This window comes from Falco naumanni, chromosome 12 (genome assembly GCF_017639655.2).
Source record: "Falco naumanni isolate bFalNau1 chromosome 12, bFalNau1.pat, whole genome shotgun sequence".
Classification (NCBI taxonomy): domain Eukaryota; kingdom Metazoa; phylum Chordata; class Aves; order Falconiformes; family Falconidae; genus Falco; species Falco naumanni.
Window position 1 is genome coordinate 18,954,660 of NC_054065.1, and position 26,422 is coordinate 18,981,081.

Below are 26,422 nucleotides of genomic sequence, written 5' to 3' on the forward strand. Positions count from 1 at the left end.
TGTCAGCGTTTGCATACTTTACCAAGAGCAAAGCAGCGAGCCATAGAGTAAGCAATGAACATTGTGGTGCCATTGTTGTAGGCTGAGTGTAGTTATGTCGACTTGCCAGACCTCAGGCAAATTCAGTCACTTGATCAGCCTCAGCAACCTGACTTGGAAGGCAAGGTAGAGGAAGATTAAGGGAACAGCAAGACATGTGGCTCTGCTGTTACAGTCTGCAGGGACTGAGTGTGGAAGTTGCTGAAGTCACATGTAGGTCACGGTAAAAGGATATGGATGAAATGAGGAAACCATGTATGTATAAAGAATGTTTTTGGAAGATGTTAATGGCAAAAGAAAGCAGTGTGAAAGAGAAAATAGTTCATTTGACATGGGAGAAAAATGAGAGAATAGACTTGGTGGAAACAAGAGAAGTCCATCTCTTTCCATTCTTGCCTGGTGCAGACTGAGGAATATGAGATGGGAAAATTGTGTTAGAGGGAGTAATAAAAAAGGAAAATAATACTAGTAGGTCATAAAAGGGGTGGGGGAAGCACTCCTGAGGCGAGTCAAACTCCCTTGTAAGAGATACTGAAGCTTCTTTTACAGAGGAATGTATATTCCACAGAAAATGGGGAGGTGGGAGAAGAAGAGTGAGCACGAATTTGAGAAAGATGGAAGGTGTTGGGACCTACAGAGGAAGGAGGAAAAAAGCTGGTCACAAGAGAGATGGGGAGCAAACAAAACTTGGCTTTGGAGTGGAGAGAGAAGGATCTGTTCTGTGTTAGACTATGCAAACTTCTTAAAAATTACAAGCAATATGATCTGGAAAATAAGCTGAAAATCCCCCTTTCCCTTATTTAACTGTCAGTGATACTTGCCTTACCTATGTTTTGCTTTTGTTTTAAAAGTTATTTTGTAGGATACAGGAAAGTTCCCAGGTGCTTTATAAATTGGAGCAAAATAAAACCAAGGAAGAATTACTTGAAAACTCAACTAAAAGGCATCCTTTGGGGATTTTGCAGCAGTACAAAGTAGGTCAGACTGCTAGAGATACAGATGTAAGAGGTGGATAACATTTCTGAAAGATCATTGTTCTTGAACACTTCTGGGTGAGTTAGGCTGTGTCTGTTAGGAAATAGTGCAGTGCAGGAGGAAGAAACCTGTAAAGTGAAAAAGTGCTGAGGACCTTGTTCACTCTGTATGCACTTACACAAGTTAATTTTGACTGGTAAATATACTGTTAGATCATGAACTGCGTGCCCATTAATATTTAGAGGATATCTTTAGGGTTAGTTTTTTCTGAAAGCAATAAAGGTTATTTTCTGAGGGATTGCTTCATGATGTGGACTGAAAGAGCAGTAAGTGGGGATGACTGGAGATGTACCCCCAATCCAAACAAAAATTTTCAGGTAAATGTGCTGTCAGCTGCTGGCAGTTTACTAGCAAATTTTAAATGATGTGCATTACTTGGGCTTGAAATAGATATCTGTTGAGCTTCAGCCTTTGTCTAGCTCTCCAGAATGATCAGTGAGAGAATGAATGACAGCTTCAGCACGAAGGCTTCAGTATGAAGGCTTTTTTATCTTTGTCCTTTTTCCTATTTGAAGCCTCATGTAATCAGTTTCTTTGTGTTAAACTGTTTCTTGTCTTGAGTTCTGCTTTTCTTGTTCAACTAATTTTCAAGGTTTTGATACAAGGGCCATCTTTTTGTGGGAGTGGAGAAGGGAAAGTTGTTTGGTTTTTTTTTTTTTTTAAGAAAAAAAAACGATTGTCCAACCTTCACAGTACTCCAAGAAACAAGAAATTTGTCAGTACTATAAATGTAGGCCTTCCATTCTTCCAGAATTAACTGTAAGATCATAATTTTTGGGGTAACATGTAAAGCAGGATGTCCTGAATTCAATTACTTAGACTTTTGTTTGTAGGGCAGCAAGTGAACTGTCTAAACTTTTTTTCTTGTGATTTTTCAGGAATTCATGTCATCTGTGTGTGACAGACTTTTTGAGGCACTGTTTCCTGGTTCATCACACCCAACCAGATTTTCTTCACTAACTATTTTAGCATCAGTAGCAGAAATATTTTCTGTTCCAGAAGGTGAGAAGCCTATAAGGCTGTTGGAATGGGAGGTATTGAAGAAGTTTCTTTTATGTCAGCTAGTCAAGCCAAAGTAAAATGGTTTTTGTGGTCTTTAATTTCTGTGGCATTTCCTTTATCGCTTTCATTTTACCTAAAGAAGGATAGTAAAAGCTTTATTGGAAAATGGAATATTGAAGTAAACGCAAATATTTGTGACCTGTTGAATATCTTCCATAAATTGGGATTTTCTTGCATAGTCTTTTTTTTAGCAAGGTGTTTTGATTGATTAATTTTTGTTATTGTAAAAAAACCCTTTTGGACAGGATTCAATATGTTTTTGATAACTTTACCCCCTTTTCCTGTTCTGACATCTTGGTAACATGTAATTTAAAACATTGAGACCATAAAAACTCTTGACTGAAAAGGCTTGCATATCCTTGTAATATTATTATACTAAATAAGGAACAACTTAGACAGTTTATGATGATGTGCTGTGGTTATTTTAAATTTTCTTCACAATGTTATGGCAACCCCAATTCCTGAAGTATTAGTTAGAGCCCTGGAGTATTGATGGTCTTGCAAAATCTTGTCTCTGTATCACATGGCTGACATAAGTGTTTTCAGTCTTAAATTGTAACTATTTTTTTTTTTAGAGAAATTATACAGTTAAGATAAAAGTTGATTTTTTAAGAGGGAAGAAAAAAATGTCGTCTTGGTAGACATTTTCTCAAAAATCTTGATAAATCATGAACACATTAATGTTGTTATGAGTTTGTAGTATGTTACTGCCTTTTTTTAAAAAAAATAGAAAGTTGTATGGAGAGTTGTTTGTAATAGCAGCTTTAGGATTTCAGAAGCCTGACATAACTTCGGTAAAGGAGATTTAGCTGATGTTGTGTTCTGTGCTGGAATGTGGTGTGCTTGTTTACATGTTAAAATTTCTGGCTTCATTACAGCACAAGTCAGTTGCATGAAGTCATGACTCATTTAAATCAAAATTAAAAGCAAAAAATTGTCATGGCTTCCATTTTAGAGGATTATTCCTGTGAAAGAATGAACCCCAAAAACCAAGTCCCAAAACACTGAATTTTTAAACCTTTTTTGAGGGGAAATGTTTTCTAAAATTACATACTTCCAGGAAAATAATTAAAGCTAAAGTAAAGGTTATTTTCAATGCTAAATTTAATGTGAATAACTGGGATTCTGGTTTTGGCGACAAGTTACTTTCTGTGTTACCGAGAGTAACTTTTTTTTATATGGTAACTGTGGTTTTTTTCAACAGTAAACATGGCATTTTAAGACCTATAAGAGAAGTAAACTGTATTATCATAATGCTTTAGCTAAAATTTTATTTTAATGCTTTTTTAGTATAGCTAAGGAAAATGTGAATACAGTGCACACTGTGGAGAGAGTTACAGAAAAAAATGTGTAAGACATTGATTTCTTTGAACAGGCCAGGTACAAATTTTTCACTTGGATCAGGAGATTGATTCTACTCGTGTCCAAACTTTGATCCAGTGTTTTGCCAGTACTTTTGAGGAAGTAAAAGCTCTGGCATTCAAGCTTTTGATGAAACTACGTGATGTTGCATTTAAATTACAGGTATGTAATTAAAAATGATTTAAAGAGAGTAATTTCATGAAAGATGAATGTTCCATATTTGGGTTAGGTATTAAGTGTAATTCCTGAAAATTAGAAGTCAGTCCAAGTTGCCTGCAGTAGGGTTAATCAGTAGCATCTTCTATATATTTTTACACAGCTTCTGCCCTTACCTAAGGAGGCTTGTTTCACTAATGGATGAATGAGTTTGGGAAGTTCATTGGGTATAGCTATGAACTATCAGATAATTAATTACTGCAAGCTCCTTGCTTAGCTGTGACTTCCATTTGTAAATGATTGAGGCATTTTGACTTGGTTACTTTTGTATTTTAAGCAGTTCAGCTCTGTGTTTCTTTTCTTTTCTTAGATTTCATTATCGAATTGTCTTTTTTGATGTCTGCCAGTTTTTTCCCTTTGACTTGATACTGATTTTTCTGTTTATGACTTCATAAAAAACTAATTATAAATTAATAACTACTGGTGGACAAATACTGCTTCCTGATAAACCGTGCTTCTCTGTGATACCCGTTAGCGGATAAAACACAGTATTTTTTTGGGGGGGGGAAAAAAACCCCAAAAAACCAAACCAAAGCAAACCACCAAAACCCATCCTCCTGTGAAGTGTGGTGTGTTTGAATGCTGCTTTATTAATGACTATCCCCATCCTCAGTATGTAATTGTATCTTTGCTAGATACACTCAAAACATGCATATGGGTGTAAGGTGATCAGCGTACAAAGTGTTTCTTAAATAGGTAGCAGCAAACTTACTGAAAAGCAGCAGATTCCAGGGTGCTAAGTAGTGTAATTAAATCAATATGGAAGCTCAGTAAAGAGAGCAATACTGGATTTTTTCAGGATTCTGAAAATCTAGGTCTCCTGTTCCAAGTAGCAGTGGATCTTAGCACAAGTACGAAGCCATATGACTGTGTCACTGCTTCATATCTGTTGAACTTCTTAGTACATCATAAAGGACTACAGCATATTTGTTTAGAACAATGGGTTGAGCATAATGCCCAGATGGATGAAAACACATCAGTGAGTACAGTGGAGGTGAACACTTTAGCAGGTAAGCTTTTGGGGAAATGAACCCCCATGTTTTCTATATTTGTTTGAAACTTTACTGCTTTTCCTTAAGGCTTGTGGTAGGAGGTATAATGAGTAAGACATGCCTATTTGTGATAGGATTTTAAGTATAGTTTGTTTTTCTGTTAAGAAGCCAGGTGCCTTCTGTTGATGTTGAGGCTATCTTAATGTTCTTAGAACATGGGTTTTGTTATTATTTTGATCAGAGGAAAAGTAACATTGAGGCCCTGGTAGCTAGCCTGATAAAACTGTGCACATAAGGTGCAGGAAGGGTACCTCTGCTTCCTCTTAAGAGCTTGCTCACCCAGAGTGAAGGCAGCCATAGTTGGTATGTGTCGTGTTCCAGTACTTGATGTTTGCAGTGCTGCCCCTTGGAGCTCTGTTCACTTGGAACCATTTTTCTGAGTGGTTTGCAGTCCTGCGGTAATTAGGCTTTGTTCACATGTGGAATATTTTTCTTTGGTTTAGTGCCTCTGGATGAAAGGTGAGAGGCTTTAGAGATGGCAGATTTGGCAAATTTGTTAAACAGACTTCCTCCACCTTTTGTAACTTGCAACAAAACTAAAATATTTAAATTCATTATTTGTAATAAAGCATTGGATGTAATTTTTAGTAGACTCACTATTGTATACTTTTTTGTGCCATTATTGTCTTCTCTACAGGTGCCTATTAATACTCTTCATATGCAGTGAAATCATGATTTTGAGGCATAGTAGTGGTTGCCCTAAATGAAGCAAATGCATGGGTAACCTCATGTCTCATTGCTACAGATCATTTCCTGTTGTTGGTTATCTGTAGTTCATTACCTGAGTCTGCAATTCATTCTGATTCTGACCTTGAGATGCCACGTGGTATAAATATAAAAAAAATAGGCACATGTATCTTTGAAAAATAGCAAGTTCTTTAGTGGCTAATGTAAGATTCAAATACTTAACAGTAAACTTCCTATCTTTAATATTGTGCTGAACTGTTGGTTGTATTAACCTGGCTCTAAGGGTGAAGTTTGACTTTCAGTATATGGCAGGTGACTACTTTTGACTTGATGAGCTGTGGAATTGTCCCTGAGTATAGGATCTGGGCTGTGCTTTTCACATCTACTGTTTCGATTTGGACAGACTGAATTGGCTATACCAAGTATTGCTGGAGTTTACGTAACACAAAATCAATAACTTTTATTTAAATGACAGAAGTGTAAAGAGTGCAACGAAATTACTGTGTATTTTCTATTGAGTTGTTGTGTAAACAGCCTTTATTCCTGTTTCTTTAACACAGACTTGTTTCCTAGAAGATACAGTATACGTATATGTAATGTAAATCTGTATTTTTAAAAATTTTAGTGATCAAGCTTTTGTTGGCAAATGTTGAAGAAGAAATATTCCGAGCTAGGAAGTCTCTGCTTCAAGCAGCAGCATCATTCCCAATGTATGGCAGAGTGCACTGTATAACTGGAGCTTTGAAGCAATTGCCTTTTAAGTAAGTAAAACATACTGCTGAATAGTAAGTTGTAACTCTGTATTTAAGCACAGTGGAAAAAGCTACTCAGGAGAGCACAAAAATACACTGTAGTATTTGTAATGAAATCCAGTATCTGTGTGTCTCAGAACTCTTACTGGCTGTTGTACTGTTTAGCCAGCTGTTGGATACTTCCTTTGTGTGTATTAAACTCATATATATATATATATATATATGAGTATAAAAAGTCTTAGGACTTCTAAAACTGTACCCTTGTTATAGTTTTCATAAATAGTGTTGAGGAATTGTTTGTAATGTCAGTTCTTTCTTTTAAATGTAAAGTTATTTTTAATTCATGTTGTATTGCTTTTTGTTTGTGATTTTGTTGTTTGGTTTTGTGGTTTTTTTTAAAGTAACTTGGCGTTGGTAGCTGAATGGAAGGAAATGGTGGCCAGGCTCATTCTGATGTCATACAGACTTTCTGCTGTAGTATCACCAGTGGTGCAGAGCTCATCACCAGAGGGTCTTATTCCAATGGATAGTGATTCAGGTAAACCAACAAAACCCCAAAAGAATTCTGTTAAAATTTGAACCTTCTGAAGTTCTGTTTGTCTTACAGCAATTCAGAACTAGAGCTAGCACCCCTCCCTTTAATTTCTCATTCTGTGTCATAATCTTAAGCCACTCTTAACTTCTGATAGAGGTTGTCTTGATTTCTGCACTAAAAATAAAATAAAATTGCAGATTATGTTGCATCGCTTTCAAAACAGATGACTACTAAGTCCAGTTTTCTTTCTTCCTTAATCGTTGTAATCACCATAGTTTCATATTTATTTTTTTTAGTGCTAATAGCTTTCTTTTGTACTTAGATACCCAAAAGGAATTACATTTGTATAAAGAGCTGGAAGTGAAAAAATTATCTTAAATATTCCTCTTGTTTAATGTGTAGAAAGTGCAGGTCGCCTGCAGATGATTCTGCATGAGATACAACCACAGGACACGAATGATTATTTTATGCAAGCAAAAATTTTGAAAGACCACTGCAAAGTACAGTCTGAAAAGCTGGCTGACTGCAGGCCAATGGAAAATATTTCCACAGAAATAAGAGGTAAATCCAATGCTGTATTAGTAATTAAATCAAGATATTCTTTATACAGCAGGCATTTTAAGTGGGTGATCAAAATTGGAACTTAGTTGCACTGTATAATGTTTCATTTCTTCAATAAATCTGTCAGAAGCTCATTCATGGGCATGGTTTTAAAGACTATTCACCGTGTTTCTGGAAGATTGTGGTTAATCTCTCTTAGAGCACAAGTGAAAATGAGTTGTTTTGATACTGGCCTAGCCTCTGTTGCCTTAACTGCCCTGGCCAGGTAATCTTTAACACCTTTTCTGTCGCGCAGTGCTTTTGATTTCTTGTTGAAAGGTGTTGGTGTGATTTCCCTCTCCAGTGTACACAAGGCTAGTGGGGGGAATACGTTAATGCAGTAAAACTTGTTGCATGAAATTACATAAGCAGAAGCTTCTGTTTGAAAGATTCCAGTAGTAAAATGTTAGTATTTGTCTACTTCAATGAATAATAGCTATGAAATCGAGCCTTACAGTGATAAAGAAATTGTAAGCGTCAGTGTGTTTAGTGTATGTCAGAAGAAATTAATAGAATATCTGTAAATCTTTAAATTTAATAGTTTTTTCCAAGCTTTTCAAGTCTTAAATATTTGAACTTTTTTTCCTTACCTGGTGTTTTTTTCCTATGTTTAAAATCGTTCTGGTTGGGCCGGAGGGTTTGTTTCATGAGGGCAGGTCTGCCGCTCTGTTCTGGTGGCCCCCGTGGCCGCCAGGTGGGGCTGTTGCGTTAGACACGGGAGGCCGTTGCCAGGCCTCTTCCTGTGCGGGCTCCTGGCTTAAAACTCCGGTCACCTCCAGTGAGGATGGGTTGGTGATTGACGTGGAGTTTGTTGGAGCCTGGCTCTAAAGTTTGTATAGTTTTGTGTTTGTATAGTTCAGTGTGCAGGTGAATAGCAACTGTGACCAGAAGACCTCTTCTACTCTTTAAAAATAGCAGTTTCCTTGTGAAGTGGTATATTGGTGCCTTTCCCAAGTGGAATGTTCAGGAGTGGAAGCAATTAGGGTCAGCAAAACCAAATTATCTTTTGGGTTAGCTAGTCTAGACATTTTTTTTCGTAGTTAATTGTGTTTTGTAAGAAGATCAAGCTAAATTAAGTTTAAATTACAAGTCTACATCTGAGAACCTTGAGTTATACTATTACATTTGTTGATTTTTATTTTTAAGGTGAAGAAAGGCAAACGTGTGACGTCACAGCTCAAATGGTTCTTGTATGTTGCTGGAGAAGCATGAAGGAAGTATCTCTGCTCTTAGGGACACTGTGTAAACTTCTGCCTTCACAGGCTACTTCTGAACCTTCAGATGGGTTGATTACTGTAGAACAGGTAGGGATGTAATTTTTATTATAAAACCTTTACTTTGTTTTGGGGTGGTGGGCAGGGGAAAGGCAATTTTCAGAAAACTTTTTTCTTAAATGTACTTTCTGTATGGGAAAAGTTTGGTGTGGTTTTATTTATTGCCATGTTCTTACAGTTTTCTTTTTTTTTTTTTTTTAATACTTGGTTAACAGTCTACTTTTTGATAAAGTGGTATTTGGAAGGCATAACTGTAGTAGTAACAAAAATTATTACATAGCTAACAAACTCAAGGAATCTTAATTCTAATTGTATTTGGTTATTTATAAGATATATGCTGTGTTTAGGGGTACCAATGCCTGCCTGCCCTCCTCCCTTGCCCTCTGTGTCTCTTGGTATATATTAGGCGTTAACAGAGTTGCTAAAAATCCTCTGTACTGACTTCCTCTTCTAAGTGTGGTTTGTTTCATTTTTAACGTGAGATGTTGGAATTTGGCTTGAAACTCTTCATTAACTGAACTTCATGATCAATAATTCTGAAAGTCGAACAAACATGCTGACTAGTTGTACTCTTGTCCTCCGCAGGAGGCTGAATTATGAATAATTTGTATGTAATGTGACTTGCTTTTTCCTCCAATTTTTTTGATTTAAGAGATCAGAAATGTTAATAAGCCATCTGGGTCTCCTGTAGGATGTTGAATGCAGTGTTTACAAGAAATTAGGTTACCGCAGGCATTTATTTGGGAAATATTTTGTGTTTATTAAATTTCTGTTCTTAATTGATGACCTTTTCATTTCCATATGGCTTCAACACAACCAATCTCTACGTGGAATGTTGAAGTATGCAAGACATACTACTTTTTAATCTCTTTCCAACAGAAAATACTGATTTAGTTTTTCCTAAGGTGTTAGAACTTTCCATCTTAAAATAAATCATAGTATAATGTACTGCAGATCTTATTTCTTATGTTATCTAATGTTGTGGTACCATGGAAATACTGTTAATATCTTTATTATTGCATTGTCTCTAGCCTTCACATTTTCATCTGGTTAACAGCTGTGCTTGTATTGTTGCAGAGGTCTGGAGGGTAGATGAGAGAACAGATATGTGTTTCCACCATTATGTTCCTTAATCTGCTCCGAGTGAAAAATGAATTGGTATTTTAGAATGAGTCAGCTCAAGCTGTAGCATCTCTGTCTTTATTTAGAAAGCAGACATTAGTAGCTGCCCTTTCAGAAACACTATGTTGTTAAGCAACATACCTTCTTTTCCTATAGATGTCTCATTAAGTTCTTCATACTTCTGATGTCTTCCTGTAAAACAGAATGTCTGCATTCTAATTTGAAGGATGCTAATTGATAAGAAATCAGTTTGAAATCCTAATTTTCCTCAGGATTGCGGGGGAGTACACAAGGAAATCCAATTTGACTGAATGTGTAACAAATATTATAGGAAAAAGCGTGGGCATTTTCTCTGCATTTTTGTAACTGACTTAATCTGTTGTTAAAAAAACCAACACAGAGAAAGAGGCGGCGGGGGATTTGATCATAAATGAACTAAAGCATCAATACCAGAACTGCTGTGGCTTCAGACTTTTATTAAACATTTTTCAGTGTTGTTGAATAAGAGAATTGGATTTTGCTATCTTATGCGTGTAGAGCTTTCCCTTAAAGTTGTCTGTTCTTTTCTTTTATTCTGTAAGTATTAAAAAAGATTTAAGAATACAGAGGGAGAAAACTTGAGAGAAACCTTGATCATACTGCCTCAAGTCAGGGCTATGTAATAGTTGAGAAAAATCTGGTAGCACCATTTGGCCATTCTGTCATCCTGTTGCAAAGCCTTCCTTGTTTGGTACCTGATTGGTGTCTAGGTCAGTAACTGTTAAATTGTATCTTACTGGATCAGTGTTAATATTGCAATTCATTCACACAAAAGAATGATACTGAGTGTTGAATTTGTGCATAGTCTTTTGATTATTTTTTTGCCCTCCTTTTTAGTTGAGCATCCAAACGAAAAGACAGTGTCTTTCTGTCCACAGTAAGAAACGACACAACAGAACTGTGCTTCTTGGTAGGCAGTGTGGTGGTAGCCAGCTTCTTGTGGCACTAATTCTCATTTCTTTTTGTAGTTCTAAATGCTGTCTGTTGTGATATGTACCTATATAGGAGAAGTTTAGAGAGAGGCATGTCTTGTTTGATTTTTGTTTTGGTTTGGAGCTTTTTTTGTTACTAGGAAGTTGGGACAATATCAGTTTTTTGAGTAAGAGATTGGGTCTCCATGGCATTCAAATGCCATTGTACACATCTTCATCTCCTTGCTTTAGAGATGCATGTATTGAGGAGCCTTAGAATACTGTATTTGAATTGTCAGTCTTCAAAGCCTAAGCTGTTTGCAATGACTGCTTTGCCTTTAAAAATACACATAGAATATATATTTGAATATTCTTCCAGATATACTAGGCACTTCCTATCTTTCGTTCTCCATCTGACCCTTAAAGTCCAGAGGTGGCAGGCCAAGAGCCTGTTAAGACAATCAATACAATCAGTGTCATGTCCTAGTAACCACCATGTAATCAACAACATGATACCTAATGAAGATTGTTTCAATTTTGTCATATGACCTGCAAATCGTAAGACAGTACTCCAAGCCTGGAGTAACTTGTAACTCTTCCTCAAACTCCTTTTTGTCTCACCTGTGAAGTCTGAAGACAATTTTGGGAGATTAGCTTGCCAGAACTGTGTACTAAAGTGAAAAGAAACAGGCAGTAGAAGACTTGGTACTGTCCTGATGCCAGGGGTTCTGCTTGTGTTAACCGGACACTTGGAGAGAGCTGATCTGAGCCCTTGTGGTGGAGCTTTGAAGTACGCAGAAGACTTTAAAGTCCTGACAGCCCTCAGTACTTGTTGCTTATCTGTGCCATCAGTGCAAAAGTGTGGCTCCCCTTGCTGCTTTGGACTTTGTTCTATTCAAGGAAGAATTTAAAACAAAGAAAACCCCCAAACCCACCAAAAAACCACCTTTCCCTGGTTCTTAATGTAATCAATCTATCTCCTCTGGAGTTCAGTAACGTTGGCAATAGTTCACTGGCTACTAGTTGTTTCTAACAGGTGCTTTTGCAGTCCTTTGTGGGTTTAAAGCCATCTTCTCCTTATGGTTTGGAACAATACTCTCTAGAATGTGGGACCTTACTTTGGTGGCATCTTATTGCCAGGAAAATGAGATACGGAGGCATAAATGTACAGACACTTTCTCAGAGCACTTTCAGAACCTTTTGTACAGATTTTTGTGTATTGAATACTGAGATTCTTGATCTTGGCAGCAAGCATGGCCCTATAAATTGTTGGGTGTTGCGTTACTAAGACTAACCTGTTGTACTCTAGGTTTTTGACCAAGATTATCAAATGTATTCAAGATATTTGCTCCCTACTCCATATTTGCATATTTTAGCTTGAACAACGGTGTTCTTTCCTGTGCAAGCAAAGTTAGTTGGATCGCCTTTTTTTACAGTTGCTGTGGATCTTTGTGATGTTGTAGAAAATGTGAATTCCTTGACTTATTCTCCATCTTGATATTTGAAGTGCTGTTTTTTATGACACAGGGAAGCTGGATGGACATGGGTGGCGTGATGCTGTTAGATAAGAATCTATGCCTATGCACTTGCCTCAGGATCAGACCTATGTCATTTACGAGAACTGAGTTATGGCAGTGCTTTTTCTTCAAACTGTAGCTTATGGATATATCACAGTTCAGTTTGAAGTAAGGTTCTAGTCAACGTGGCTGTTGCAAAAAACTCAGAAACATAAATAGTAAAATTGAAAGTTAAGTGACCCCCCCAAAAAAATCTCCATATGAATGATTCTAAAAACAGAAGGGTGGTGGTGGAACAAGACAGTAATTTGATTTGCATGTGTATGGTTTTCTTGGTTTGGTTTTGTTTACACACCTGGAGAGCTGGTCTGTCTGTGGGTCAGTTCGTGCTGAAAAAAGGACACTTACTCCTGCTTTTGGGCTAAAAAACCTGAAACAGTGTAGGTATCTTAAAAACCCACGCAGAGAAATAACTGTTTTAGCTCAAATATCTCCAGTTACTGTTTGTTTCACATTAGGTGGGTTTCAGCTGCAGGAAGTAAATGGTAGACTGTCTCCTTTTCTTTTCAATTATTGCAAATCTCATTGCTTGGGTAATATGAATTACTTAATGGTAGGGTTGAAAACCATATAGTTAGATGCAACATTAACTTCTCTGACATCTTAATTACTTGTCAGACTATTACTATTATTTATTTTATAAATAATAGAATAAGCAGAATTCTATAAGCAACTTGACATGATTTTATCCTTGGTTTTATATGAAAGCTTTGAAGAACATTTTGCTGAAGAACTGTTAGGAAATAGTCCTGAAGAACATTTTGCATGAACTAACTATGTGCTATGTGTTTTAAGCAAACTATATTGGAAGTTTGGTGTAGACCTTGAAAGTTGATGTGAATTAGAGAAAAAAAATAATGTATCTTTCTGTAGAATGATACTGTGTGGAATTCTAAACTTCCAAACAGCTTTAAAAACTTAGTATCCTGGTTGAAGTCTAGAAAGTAACTATTAGTGAAAGTTTTTTATATATATATATTTAATATATATTAAAAAACTCATAGCATTTAACTTTGAGACAAATGTAGCTTTCAGCACTACATAAATACAACTTTTAAAAAACATTCATATTTATATTTGTTTCTAGTAATCAAAGGCAGTTATTAAAATAGCTAAAGTAGGTTTGTTTTTCTATGGGACTATTTTTGAAGTTTGATTTTTATTTTTTTTTAATCTTTCTCAAATAATTCTGTAGGTGTTTGTTTCTGCTGATATGATTTAGTAGATACTTTCCTTGGGTTTTTAGTAAGAGTGAAGGCAAACAGGAAGGATTAAGTTTGTTTCCTCTGAAAATCAGAGTTGTCCCTTTCTTCTCTTAAAATGTGTGTTCCTCTTAGACAAATAGCTAATTTTATGTCCTTTTATTATTTATTTTTTTTGCTTTTTAAAAAAAAAAACACATAGCCCTATCCTTTTAGTTCAAAAAGTAGAGTGTATTATTTGTTATCCTTAAGGTAAATGTGTTCGGGGTTTTTTTAAAGATAGTACTTCTAGTTGCTTTTTGCTTTTGCCAGTGGCCTTTCCAGCCAGGAGTAGGATTGCTGCTTTTAGTAGCAGAAGTATCTTGCATATATAAATTAATTGTCTACATATAATTTCAAATAGCTTTTTTCTTTTTCTCTTTTTTTTTTTTTTTTTTAGGTTAAAAATATTGGGGATTACTTTAAACACCATCTGCTACAATCAAGGCACAGGGGTGCATTTGAATTGGCATACGCTGGCTTTGTGCAACTTACGGAAATGCTTTCCAGGTAGAGAAGATGGGCAACTTACTGTGTTTTTAATATAATACTTTTACCAAACTGTGGCACTGATCCTGAAACTGGCTGTACAAGCAGATCCTTGATTTCCTGTGCATTTTATTTCTAGTTTGGTGTAGGCATGATTATGACATTAGTTACATGACATCTGTGCCTTGGACTGTAACACTTTATGGTTAGAGATGGTGCTTGGGCATCAAAAGACGATATAGACATTTAATGCTTGCTGCATTTTTCTCCATTTCTGGTGTATTAGTTTACTGAACAGCTCTTAAAAGTGCTTGGGCAAAGTAGGAGTGTAGAATTCCTCCCTCCACCCCCCTGTTCTCTGGCGTTTCATGAGAACGAATGCCAGACTTTTTGTTTCAGCCAGGATGTTTTCCTGGAAACTTTCATTACTTGTCACAGAGTTGTGTATTCTGACATTTGGAAGACTACCTGGCAGTACATCACAAGATGTGATATGCAATCTTTTTGATTTTTTTTTCTTTCCTCTTATAAGTTTATACTTTCCTAGAATAATTAAATGAGCAGAATTATCCTGAGGTCTGGGCCAGAGCATTAGAATTTCCATTACATGCTTAGTTACCTATTTAAAGTGTTGTTAATGTTTCTTTGTGATATATAGTAATTATATCTTACCCAGTTTTTAATAAGACAAAACAAAACATCTACTGACTTTGTGGCTTTTGCTGTTTTTTTTTTTTAATATGGTTTCTTGAAAGACCAGTCCAATTTTCAATTTGAAGTACATGTATTTTCACACCAATGCCAGGTTAAGTAACCAAGTGTTCCCCTTTTGCTCCGTGTGGGCCTGTCTGAGGCACTGGTCTGTTTCTTGTTTATTTTGGGGGTTGTGGAGGAAGGAAGAGGGGTTAGTTTTGTTTGTGGTGGTGGCGGTAGCGATGCTGCGTTTTCTTAAAGTAAAAATAAATCCGGTGATGGAAACACTTTTGATGCTCTAAGTACAGACCAGCTGCCTAACCAGGTTTACTGAGTGTCCCCTCAGACAATTTTCCTAGCAGACCTGAGGGACTGGTCTCTGGTGTGGGATGTTGGTGGGGTAGGTACCAGCACTGCTACAGAAATTGGTTCTCGGCACATTACAACCTTCATTCTGTATGCCAGTGAGATGCTAAGCTATAAAGCCACGATTCTGTTGGTGGTGTATCTGTAGAAGGTACGTTATTTCCTTTTATGTGCTGGCAATCTGAGGCATTTTAAATTGCCTTGAGTAGTTTGTTGGGAGCTTGCATGACCTTACTTTACACTTGATTATTTACTTTAAAAGGAAAAAGACACTGGTGTGTGGTACTGTTCTTGCTTATCTTTTTGCTTGTCTATATAAGTTATATACATTTGTGTAAATGTTGTATTCTTTTCCTGTATTATGAAAACTTGGTTCAGGACGTTTTAAGGTGATTTATCAGATGATCGCCCAGTGGCACCCTTTATGCTGGCTTTTTAAGTTCCCTGCTGGGCTAGATCTTTTCTGTTTCCAGTGCTGTATCGGCAGAGCAGCTCCTGCAGTGAGTGAGAAAAAGCTTGCCGAGATGAATGACTGGAAACATACTATCAAGGATAGGAGTTGAAGTGATCTCACTTATCTAGGCATCTTTCTAGAGAAGTGGTTATATTGTCACTTCAGTTAGTGATCTAATTTGAATAGACTACAGAGCAGTCATTTTATACTTTTGATTTTTTCCAAGTCAAGTACAAAACATTATTCTGCTGTCTGCTGCATACTTATGGCAGCTATTTATAGATGCTTTAGCACACTATGCACTTTCATTTAGTCTCCTGAATTTGATGTTGCACTTGTAATACTGGGGGGTTTTAATTAAAAAAAAAAAAAAAAAAAAAAGTAACCCCTACTCCAGCAGCAAAATCCTTCATTCTTTTCAGTGCTTCTCTTGCAGACCTCTGACATCATAACTTCAGACTTTCTGTATTGTTATCTAAACTTAGTTTTGTATGTGAAACTGGGTTTTTTTCAAAGGCAGATAACAAAGTATTGACAAGTTAAGGCACTGGTGCTCTTTTGAGACAAACAGTGACAAGTTAAAAAATGTTGTGCCAATAGCTAGTATATTTTAATGTCAGCAGCATTTCTTTGAATGTTCATTAAATTAATACAGTATTCAAAATAAAATAAGCTGTTAACAGTATAGAATGTATAGAAACAATTGCTAAATATTGAAGGATATTATCCCTGAGTACTTTGGGTGTGAAAATAAATGTGTTGATGTAAAAAAAATATTGAAAATTCCATGGTTGAGTTGTATGATCTACTTTAGTTTCAAAAGGTTTATTCCTCCCATCAGATTGAAGAGTCTGGCCAGCAGAGTAATACTGTTTAAAAAACAAAACCACCCCCACCCCCCAAAAAAAGTCAGAAGATCTTTTATTTCCGTCCACCTTTTTGAGAGGAGAACGGAGGTGATCCAGACAGGTACAGCCCCACTAATCTGATCTCAGTCAATATGTAGGACTATCTAGAAAAAACTTCGTAGGAAAGGCAAACTAAAAAGCGTGAAATACTGGTAAACATATAAAACATTGTCAGCTTATAGTGGACCTTCTACATGGCAGACAAGCTGTTTTTCTTTGATTTTCAGTTTTTAAATTTCTTTTAAAAGCTGAGGCAAAAAAATCTACCCAGACTTCAGAGAAGTTCCTCATATGTTTGTTCCCTCTCCCTTTTTCTGCTATTGTATTTAATGGAGCACAACCTACTTAAGAGCATCTTTATATTCATTTTACAAATGAAGAGCCAAGCTTAAGAGAACTCTGCTTTTCTGGAAGTTATTAAAAAAATTAGGAAGTATGTATGTATCATTTAGAGAGAAAAAAAGTGCACTTGAGTTTAAGTAGTTTTCCTCTTCTGAATTAACAGTTCTCCAAAACAGTTTTTTGATGATGCATATTTAAAGTGAAGGTGTTGCAAGTATTCCTTTGCAAAAAGCCAGTTTACAAGAACAAGAGAGCAGCTCTGTGGAAATAGATTTGTTTCAATGAAAGAAGGTATTTGCCAGGAAGTACGGGTCTCAATGCTAATATTTGTATTTAAAATGAAGGAGGAAGGAGACTGATAACAGAATACCCAATGACTCTTTGGTCTGGTACTCCTGGGGTAAGAGGAGTGTCTTGGGACTCTTATGCAAAATGGGCCAGTTGAGTCTCTCAGCAAATGCAGTCGTGCTGCAGGTCTGAGTGTCCCGGAGTTTTTCCATTTATCTGGCTGCAGCTGAAGGGCTCCGTTCTGCAGGTAAATCCAAACTGGCCTAGCACTCTCCATAACTGCTGGTCTCATAGACAGTCTTGAAATATGTGTACCAGAATCTATGTTAATTTACTGCTGCATCCACAAATACCAGAGGAGATTACCAGCTGTAATAATAATATATTATTACAGCTGTATCTGGGGCAGCTTATAATAATGTATAACAGCCTAAAGACAATACTTTGTTGAACAGAATTGAACTCAAGACCTACAAAAGCATCCTTGCCACTTTAACGCAATCTTTCTCTAAGACCCAGTAAAAAAATCTGTCACCAAGGCTGTGCCAAATCCCTTTCCCATGCTTTTATGAATGACTCCAGTTGAACATCCTTCTCTTTTTAAGAAAATGTTTGCCTATAAACTGTATGCTGGAATATTTACCATCTGATCTCGCTTTTAGCTGTACAGCTCTTAAATACCAGTCTTTATAAGAACCAAGGGTAGGCTTCTTTCGAGACAGAGCAATGGTATTCAGAACCGTCTGAGTTAGTGGTGAAAGAAAAATCTTTCTTCCATGGAAATTTCTTATGAACCTGGTGAAATTTGATCTCTGTCTTGACATTTGGATATAAATTGCTGAGTGTGCTATTAAGCAGGCAAGTTACCATTCTTCCTTTTCCCCGTTCATACTCCTTCTGGGGGTGTAATGCTTACTTTGTTGTGCCTGCTTAATATTGTCTGCAGCTGCAGGCATAACCATACAGTTAGTTACAAGAGATGTTCATATCAATGAACTAAGTAATGTTTTTTTTAAAAAAATATTTTCTTTTCATAGGCCCTGAGAAATTACAAATGCCCCTTTGGTCTGATAATGTGCTGGTTTAGAGAAAGTACCTGGAAGCCTCTGGGCAGCATTGGTCTTAAACTCGAGTATCCTGTAAACCTTACAAATACCCAAACAATTTCTTTGTTCCAAATGGTCGTTTGCCTGTTTCGCTTTTATTTAGTGGAGCTTTTCTGAGAGACCAAGTGGAGAACATAAACATTTCCAGAAATCTCAGAATCATGGTGTTGAATGGTTATGGCACTAGTGCTTTGCCTCAGAGTTGCAGAACGCAAGGGGAAGGTTTGGGAAGAGTTATGTCATGCAGTGCAGTGTTGTTATTTAGGAAGAATGTATTTTGAGCACTTTTAAATGTTGAATTTGGAGCGTAAATTAAACTTGGTGAACACAATTTTATGTATATGCAACATGTTAGGACCATATCCATTACAGTTTTCTGGAAAACTGTAATGGTAAAGAAAAACCCTGCTTTGATTTTATAGATGTTTAATCCAGTACCAGTGGAAATCATTCATCCGTACCTAGTCAGTGTCTGATCTTTCTTCTGTTGGGGAACCGGGATTCTTGGCAGGACCCTTTGCAGTAAATGCTGCTTCTGACTCATTTTGTTGCTCTGAAGTGACTGTAATGCTTTGCCTTCTCAGGCCTCTGTGGTCTGTTAGGAAGACTTGTAAAATGTAAACATCGTTAATGGACTTTCTAGTGAAATGTGCTAGAATTGTCACTAACTTTTCAGCAAAAGTTTAATCACAGATGTGAAGGAAAGTCTAAAATGGAGAGAAATAAATTAGCGGGAAAAACCTGTTTTTATGTATTGTGGTGCTTGTAAGGTGGGGAAGAAGTACACTATATAATGAAATAAAAGATACAATGTTAAGGCACTGCTCAGTGTGAAGACATGTTGATAATTTTAACTGTTCATATTTCCCCTCATTTCTTTTCCTGCTTGGTGGAAGAGAGAGATAGGGGTAATACTGTTGTCTCTCTGAAATGTTGAGGCCACTCAAAGTTTGCTCTGCTCTGCTTTACTGCTAAGGAAACCTCAAAACAGTGCCTTTCTCAATGCACCTATACAATTTGGAAGATGTTGCTTCATTTAGAGCAGATGCTGTGAAACGAAGGCTGCAAGTGAAAGGACTTAATAGTTTCAGAGGAGTTGTACTTAAAAGTAGACATTTTCTAGCTTGACTTGTGCCTTGAATAGTAATGTGTTTCTGAGGCTATAGTTTCTTGTCTCCTTATTTGTCTGAGAAGTGCTGGGGCAGTATGGAGACTTAACTTTACAAAAAATAGGAATCACATTACTTACGTGAAAAGGAGTAGTAGTACTACAGGTCTATTGAGAGAGGGGAAATGGTGAAAGAAACCCCCTTTTTCCCCAGATAGGGACTGATTACAGCAATTGGAAACACTGAATTCTGGATATACTCATGTGAAAAAATGCTTCTGGTCATGTGAAATTGATGCCACAAACCACTGATATCCAGGAAGGCCAAAGCCCCAAGATCAGTCTTTCGTTCTTAACACACCATTAATTTTGGACAGGAGCGAATACAGCCATATGAGTTAGGGTGAGGGGTTTAGCTTTAACTTTGGATGGCTAGGCTTTTTGTAGTTGTTGATACTGACCACAGAAAGGGTTCTGGGCATGTATGAAATTGTAACTGGCAGATGGACAGACAGAAGTTTGTGGAATAACATTTACTGTACTTCATCTTATGTAATTTGTGTATCAAGTTGCTATATTTATATTTTAATTATCAATACTATTTGTTTGATCTGGTGAAAATAATTACTATTTCATTCTCAAAAATGACATTTGAGCTTCAGACCACCATTTTTTACATTGTAAAGCTTCATTATTCTTAAAATGTAGGGCCACCTGTTTCTTAAGACAATATTCTTCTTGCCAGACCATAAGGAGATGGAGCTGCCAGATTTAAGGGAGTAGTCATCTCCATTGCAAAGTCAATAGTCTCTAGTGTTTCTAACTTAAATGCAATAACTCCTTCACCTTTTTTTTTTTTTTTTTTTTTTTTTAAAGTGCTTTGGTGGGTGACTGAACTAGGTAGAATTACTTGTGGCGAGATCAAAGCAATACAGTTTTAAGGGAGTCTGAGGTTTACTGGGTTTCAGTACATTTCTGTATTACTACTGAAAGGGGAAAAAAACCCTCAGTGTACTTAAGAATAAAATATTCAGTATGCTGTGTAGCAACTTTTAGATATTTCCTTAATGCTTTACTTTTGTGTTCTTCTGCACCACAGCAAATGTGAACACCTCATGGGATGTCTGGTTCAATGCTAAGATAACATACTGAAGAGAGATGAGCACTGTTCTTTGCATGACTAAACTAAGACATTTAAATTCTGCTTAGCTAGGGAGGTTAAGACCAGCCGCAGACACGATTGGAAGTAGTAACTTTTGCAGTATGCGTTGACGCATTGGATGAAGAGAACTGCAAAGTGGAGTTTAGCTGCAGGGACCCATGGAGGAGATCCATGAGAAGTTTTGCGTGGTCTCAACCCTAAAATTGCATCCTCCTTGTGTACCCACAAGTGAGCGAAGGAACATGTCCTGAAAGTAAGCAGGGGAAGCTAATTATCAGCAACAGAAAGAGAAAGTCAAAGAAAAGAGAACTCACTGTTAGTTTGCAGATTGTTTTGATTGCTTCCATCACAGGCATGGGCCAGGAAGTGCCTTTCTTTTATGCTGTGGTGTGAGGTGACATACCCTTTGCGAAGCCATGTTTCTCTTGCGTTCTGGATGGATGGTTTGTGTGCTGGCCACTGTGTTGAAGAGATGCTGCCCTTAAAAAATGGGTAGAAGGCCTGGCAGCTGTGTAGGAATCCTGTGGTAGAAATTGTAGGGGAATTACTGAAGAGTGAGAAGTGCGCTGTGTCTTCTGCAGACCTGTCTTGCACTTCCTGTGACCTATGTTCTGTTACTGATTTTCTGTTTATTTTGTAAAAGAGGGAAGGAGGGTTTCACTACAGATTAAAACTTCATTTGTTGTTGAGTATCACATTTTTAGCCTACCTAAATTCTTGCTTTAATAAGAGGAAGGTAAAGAAGGAAAGAGTAGATTTAGATCTTCCATTAGATTTTGGTTTTCACATCAGTACCTCCTACCTTTTAGCTTTTCTTTTAGATTCTTTCAGTCACTTATGTAGAAAACTTGATTGTAGTCTTACTGTAAGGTGTCACTACTTAATAATGGATTTAATTATAGTTTATATTTTTAGGTAAGACAAGTCCTGCATGATTGAGCTAATTGCAATTTTATTGCCCACAGTGATTAATTCTTTTTTTCTACTCTGAATCACATGTCAAACCAGTATGACAGGTTTTAGAAACAGTGTCCCATTAATAGAAATTTTTGTAACAATAAATGATCCTTTTGGAACATTGACATAAGACTAATAGACTGGTCTTGCACCCTGAATATGAATTGCATTGAACTGATCAGCACCAGCAATTGAAGTAGAATTCAGTTCTCCTTGTCCTTGGAAGTCCTTTGCTTTCGGGCAATGCTGAGATTTTTACCTGCAGAGGGGGGAGTGTTTGGTGATGGGAGAGCAATTTAGGAGCTTTACCAGAAGTTTGACTAACAGTATTTTGGAAAGAGCAGTATGTCTTGTATGTCATTCCTTCTGCTGCTCTGAGGTTTGCAGGGGTATTTATATAATAGGTATTTACTGTGAGGGGCTTCAGTTTTGGTTTTTGTATGGTTATAAACTTAATTGTATATGCTAGCTAATGTAAGGGTCACGCATCAGCTACTGTGTGTGACAACAAAGATGTGAATTTGTGACTGTCACTTCCTACACAGTAACTGATGTGTGTATGTCTTTGTTTTCTTCTCCAGAACAAAGTTCCTGGCAGAAATGAACAGTTGCAGTGCTGAAGCACAGAATCCTGGTTTCTGTTCAGTGAGATATCTTTTCCTAGTGGCATTTAATAATTAGGGTTAATACAATTTGTGCCAATATTGGAAAAACGTACAATTCCTTTTCTAATTTCTGTCCTGTTTCTTAGCAAAATCTTTATATGCTTGGAGATGTTCACATATAATAAGAAATATTTCTGCAGGGTCACTAAATGACCTTCTTTGAGACTGTCCTAGTTTATGTATTTGTTTCATGTAGATGTGACAGCGAGAGTCTGCGCAAGATGCCGGAGCAGTGGCTAAGCTATGTGTTAGAAGAAATCAAATCTTGTGATCCTTCATCTACACTATGTGCAACCAGACGTAGTGCAGGAATTCCATTCTACATACAGGTACCAACTAATGTAATTACAATCGAGTTAGTTTTATTTTTTTCATGTCCTTTCTGGTGAATACACTTACATATTTGTTTTTCTTATGTCAACCCCTTTTAGTGAAAGTGTTACTTTTTTTTATACAGGCCTTGATTGCCTTTGTGCAGCCAAGAAGCCGCATGTAATTGAACCGTGTTTGATGCTGTTTAGCACTGCAGTTCTATTGATGCTTGAGGTAGATTTAAATAGTGCTTAAAAAGACTGATCTTAGGCTTTGTGTGACCACTGTAATAATCCTAGCAAATCCATAATTTAATTCACAGGTTAAGTGAGACTCTGTTAACTGTGTAACTGTGCTGTTTCTATGTGAAGTGGGAGGGTGGTAAAATCTGAACAGACCATCGTAGAATTGTAAAATGGTGGCCCAGAAAATACCACAAAGAATTTGGGTAGTCCACTCAACAGTAATAAGGCGGAATCAAGTAACGGTCACGCTGACCGGCGTGGACTGACAGTCTTGAGTGCGATGAATGAGTAGGTTACTGAAGACATACCCGTGAGTGTGGGGCCATGCTCCTGCAGTCTTCCCGCTCCCCATGTTATCATCAGCTCCACACATTCCACCCTCTAGCTTCTGCCAAGTTCAGAACTGATGGCTGATCAGCTTGTGGGCAGTGTTTTGTCTCTGCTCAAAGCACCACCTCCTGCTGAGTGCCTTGCAGTAGTATGCAGCTCATCTGATTCTTGTGGGTTCAGTCACTGCAGAGTTGGTCCTGCAGATTACACTTCACCTGTTTCCATTCCTTCGCTCCTTAAAGTGGCCATGATTGCTTTCTCCTAAGTTAATCTGCATTGTTTTAATTTTCAACCAGTTTTCTAAGATAGGAGTCCAAGATTAACTACATGATTTGTAACTTTCTCCGCTTGCTGAAGTTTAGTTTCAAGCACATTCCAAGAATCTGAGGGACTGCTGGGAGCAAGTTCCTCCTGCCAGAATAATTCATCTTGCTTGTTTTTCACTCCGAGTTTGCCCTGAGAAGGTTGAGGCAGCCTGCTTCTGTCTGACCTCTCTTATGTCAGTCACAGCCTGCTCCTGGCTTTGCTAGGTATGTGTGTGCTAGGCAGCAGAGATCAGAAGTAGGGCATTGGTTTTAAAGACATTTTTCTTTTTCAATTTCAGCAGTTAAAGGTCTTTCCGTTTTATGTCTGTAAGTTGTCTGCAAAATGAATTTGGTGATTTCATGTCTTCTGGTTTCCCCATTCACGCCACAGAGTTTGAATCCCCTGGGCATTAGCTAGCATTAATCCTGAGAATGTGAAAAAACAAACATGTTTGAATCAATTGTTCATGTAAAATTTACGCTGTTTAATGTAAGGACTACGTGGACCCAATGGTACCCCTTTGCAGAAAACGTGTGTAGCCTGCAATTGGCCTACATTACTGGGTCCACATGGCAAAGCTTGTGCTGTGCCATAGCTGTTTGGATAAAAAAGTCAGATGCTTCTATTTTGACAGCTCTGGAAGAGTACGAAGTTACTCTAGTACATCAATGAGAAGGTTTGAAATGAACATTTGGGTTATCCTGAAATAATCTGTTTTCAAATTGTAACTTTATTGTAAAAAGAGGTGATAGGGTTCAACTACTGAATGTGCCGTAGCCCTCAATAAAATGGATTAAGCCTTAAATAGCATGTTGCATTTAAATAATAAATATACAAGTTGTAAAGCATAGCCTAACAGTACTGTAACAAGGTTATTTTATTAATGCATGAAATTGAGGCTCAGTGTGGTCTCTTTGCTATCTACTTCCTGTGACATTTATTCTTGTTTTACTAAAACACATCTGTTTTAATGATAATGTGTACTTTTTAGGTTACGAACATTTTATATGACCTATTTAAAAAAGAAATATTATTATCTAATAGTACAAAGGTGCAGCTCCTATTAGTGGATGAGGAAATGGTGGGAAAATATTACGGCTTTAACATTTTTAGGGTATGAAATTTTAGTCTCCAGTTCATTCTCTTATACTTTTTTCCCCATCCTTCTGTTTCTCCCATTGTTGGAGATAATGATAAACTGACGATGACTACTTCTGGGTTTCTGCCTAATATCTATACTTCATTTGGCTTGCAGTTGATCCATTTGATTGTTCTTGTATGATGTAAAGTACTATTAAATATCATTTGAACTGATGCTGAACAGACTCTGGGACCCAAAACACAAATGCATAATAATTTTTTATTAGAAATAAGTGATTTATGATTGTCCATTTGTACTAAGTTGGACAAATTCAACAAGAGCTACTAGATGGAGAAAGACTGTTTTAACTCCAGTCCTGAATTTTAAAGGAGTGTTTTCATCTCAGCTGGATGTCCTACTCTTTGAACTACTATTTGGAGATGGATGTATCTCTTCCCTCCTTTTAAAAATGTGCTGCCTTTTTTATCCTGTTTTGCAAACCAGGATTCATTCTTTGGCCAGCCTGTGTAATCTAATATGTATGTTATTAAACTAAAAAAAATTCCATACTAGAAAATATAAGTATCTATTACATGGCAGATACTTTCACTGTAATAAATACTATGATTTTTTTGGGTGTGATAAATTATTAGCGGTTACATGCAAGCAGATTTTTCTTAGGCAGATGGGTAGTGCATTAGTAAAGTTTTCATACTGAAACATGGCATGCTAAGAGACTTTGAACAAAACTAAGAATTAGAACTGAAACTTACTTTTTGCAAATTTTTCTTTAGCCCTTGTATATGATCAGAATCTACGCTATAATATGATAAATACAGGAATGTGGAGCAGAACTGGTAGTAAAGAAAAATGGCTAAGAACAGCTGATTTTTTTTTTTGACTGTAGGCTTTGTTAGCTTCAGAACCCAAGAAGAGCAAAACAGATTTGCTGAAAATGACAATGAAAGAGCTGATACCTTTGGCTGCACCTTTGAATGAATCAAGTGTAATTCCACAGGTAAAATACAGCTTGTCATCAGAAGGCAAATGTCAAAAAAATGTTTGTGTTACTTCAGACAGTTAAGGAAATTTGTGTGTGTTTTTAATAAAGATATTTTGGGTTTATTATCTATAGCTAGGGGTGCAGAGGTTACGAAGTTCACTGGAATTTGCAAGTGCATAAAATAGTGGAAAATGGATTGGACATAATTTCATGGGTTTTTTTCTAGTACATCAAATGCAGTCACATTCATTTTGAATTTATGTGATCGGTTTACTGATTGGTACGTTTCTAAACATAGATGAGTAATTTCCTTTTTACAAGGAAATTAACAAGCAAGCATTTGTTTACATTTAGAGTAAATAAATGAGTTTCATAAATCATACTGTATGCAGTAAAATATTTGAAAAGTGATTTTATGCAACCTTAGTAACTTCTAAAATGTAAATATATACATTCAGAATGCATAAAAAATACTTAAAATCTTTATCTTAATTTTATTATGTTTTTCTTTTTTTATGTTTATTTTAAAGATCATATTATCATTTAGATCTTTATCTTCAAAATGTTATCAAATACTTAGTATTTCTGGTTTTAAGTGCAAGCCGTAATTTGTTGACAATACATAGAATGATGTTCTAATGGATCTGCCAGATCTTCTGTCGATATGAATTTATGTAGCTTTGTCAAAGTCTATGAAGCTACATAGATTACCACCTTCCTTTACAGAGGGTAGAGACATATCAGAAAATGCTCCATATGGTGAAGCAAGCCTGGCTGTCAGTTTTAGCTTAATATTGTCCTCCTGTGAGTTGTAGTTTATTTTTTCTCACAGTATCTACAGCACGTCAAGAATGTTGGAAAAGATGATTCTAAACTTCGAAAGTTATTTTTACAGCCATGATAAGCTAAGGAAGAAAGAATGTTGGCCTTTACTTGCAATGCTTGGACTGTAGTTGTTGGAAGAATATATTTTGAAACTAATTATTTTTAACAATGTTCACTGCAGCACCGTTTTAATGTATTTTTTAATAGCAGTGTTCTTGTATTTAGTATGGAAATGAAGTCCTATAAATGTGCGTATGGATTGTTTTTGTTTTGCATGT

The 26,422-nt window shown here is 36.6% G+C and overlaps 1 protein-coding gene across 4 annotated transcripts in view; it reads left to right on the top strand.

Annotated features, from left to right (window-relative positions):
• THADA (THADA armadillo repeat containing) overlaps positions 1 to 26,422 on the top strand; it is a 161,986-nt gene that overhangs the window by 10,457 nt on the left and 125,107 nt on the right. For all 4 annotated transcript variants that reach the window (XR_005830310.1, XM_040611455.1, XM_040611458.1 and 1 more), the window contains exons 14-24: positions 891 to 1,013; positions 1,953 to 2,076; positions 3,512 to 3,660; positions 4,514 to 4,724; positions 6,079 to 6,214; positions 6,607 to 6,743; positions 7,143 to 7,301; positions 8,487 to 8,644; positions 13,905 to 14,014; positions 22,239 to 22,371; positions 25,224 to 25,334. Coding sequence is in view for 3 of the 4 variants with exons in the window: in XM_040611455.1 (XP_040467389.1) it covers positions 891 to 1,013; positions 1,953 to 2,076; positions 3,512 to 3,660; positions 4,514 to 4,724; positions 6,079 to 6,214; positions 6,607 to 6,743; positions 7,143 to 7,301; positions 8,487 to 8,644; positions 13,905 to 14,014; positions 22,239 to 22,371; positions 25,224 to 25,334 (1,551 nt within the window). In the remaining variant the exon portion in view is untranslated. The remainder of the gene's footprint in view (positions 1 to 890; positions 1,014 to 1,952; positions 2,077 to 3,511; positions 3,661 to 4,513; positions 4,725 to 6,078; positions 6,215 to 6,606; positions 6,744 to 7,142; positions 7,302 to 8,486; positions 8,645 to 13,904; positions 14,015 to 22,238; positions 22,372 to 25,223; positions 25,335 to 26,422) is intronic.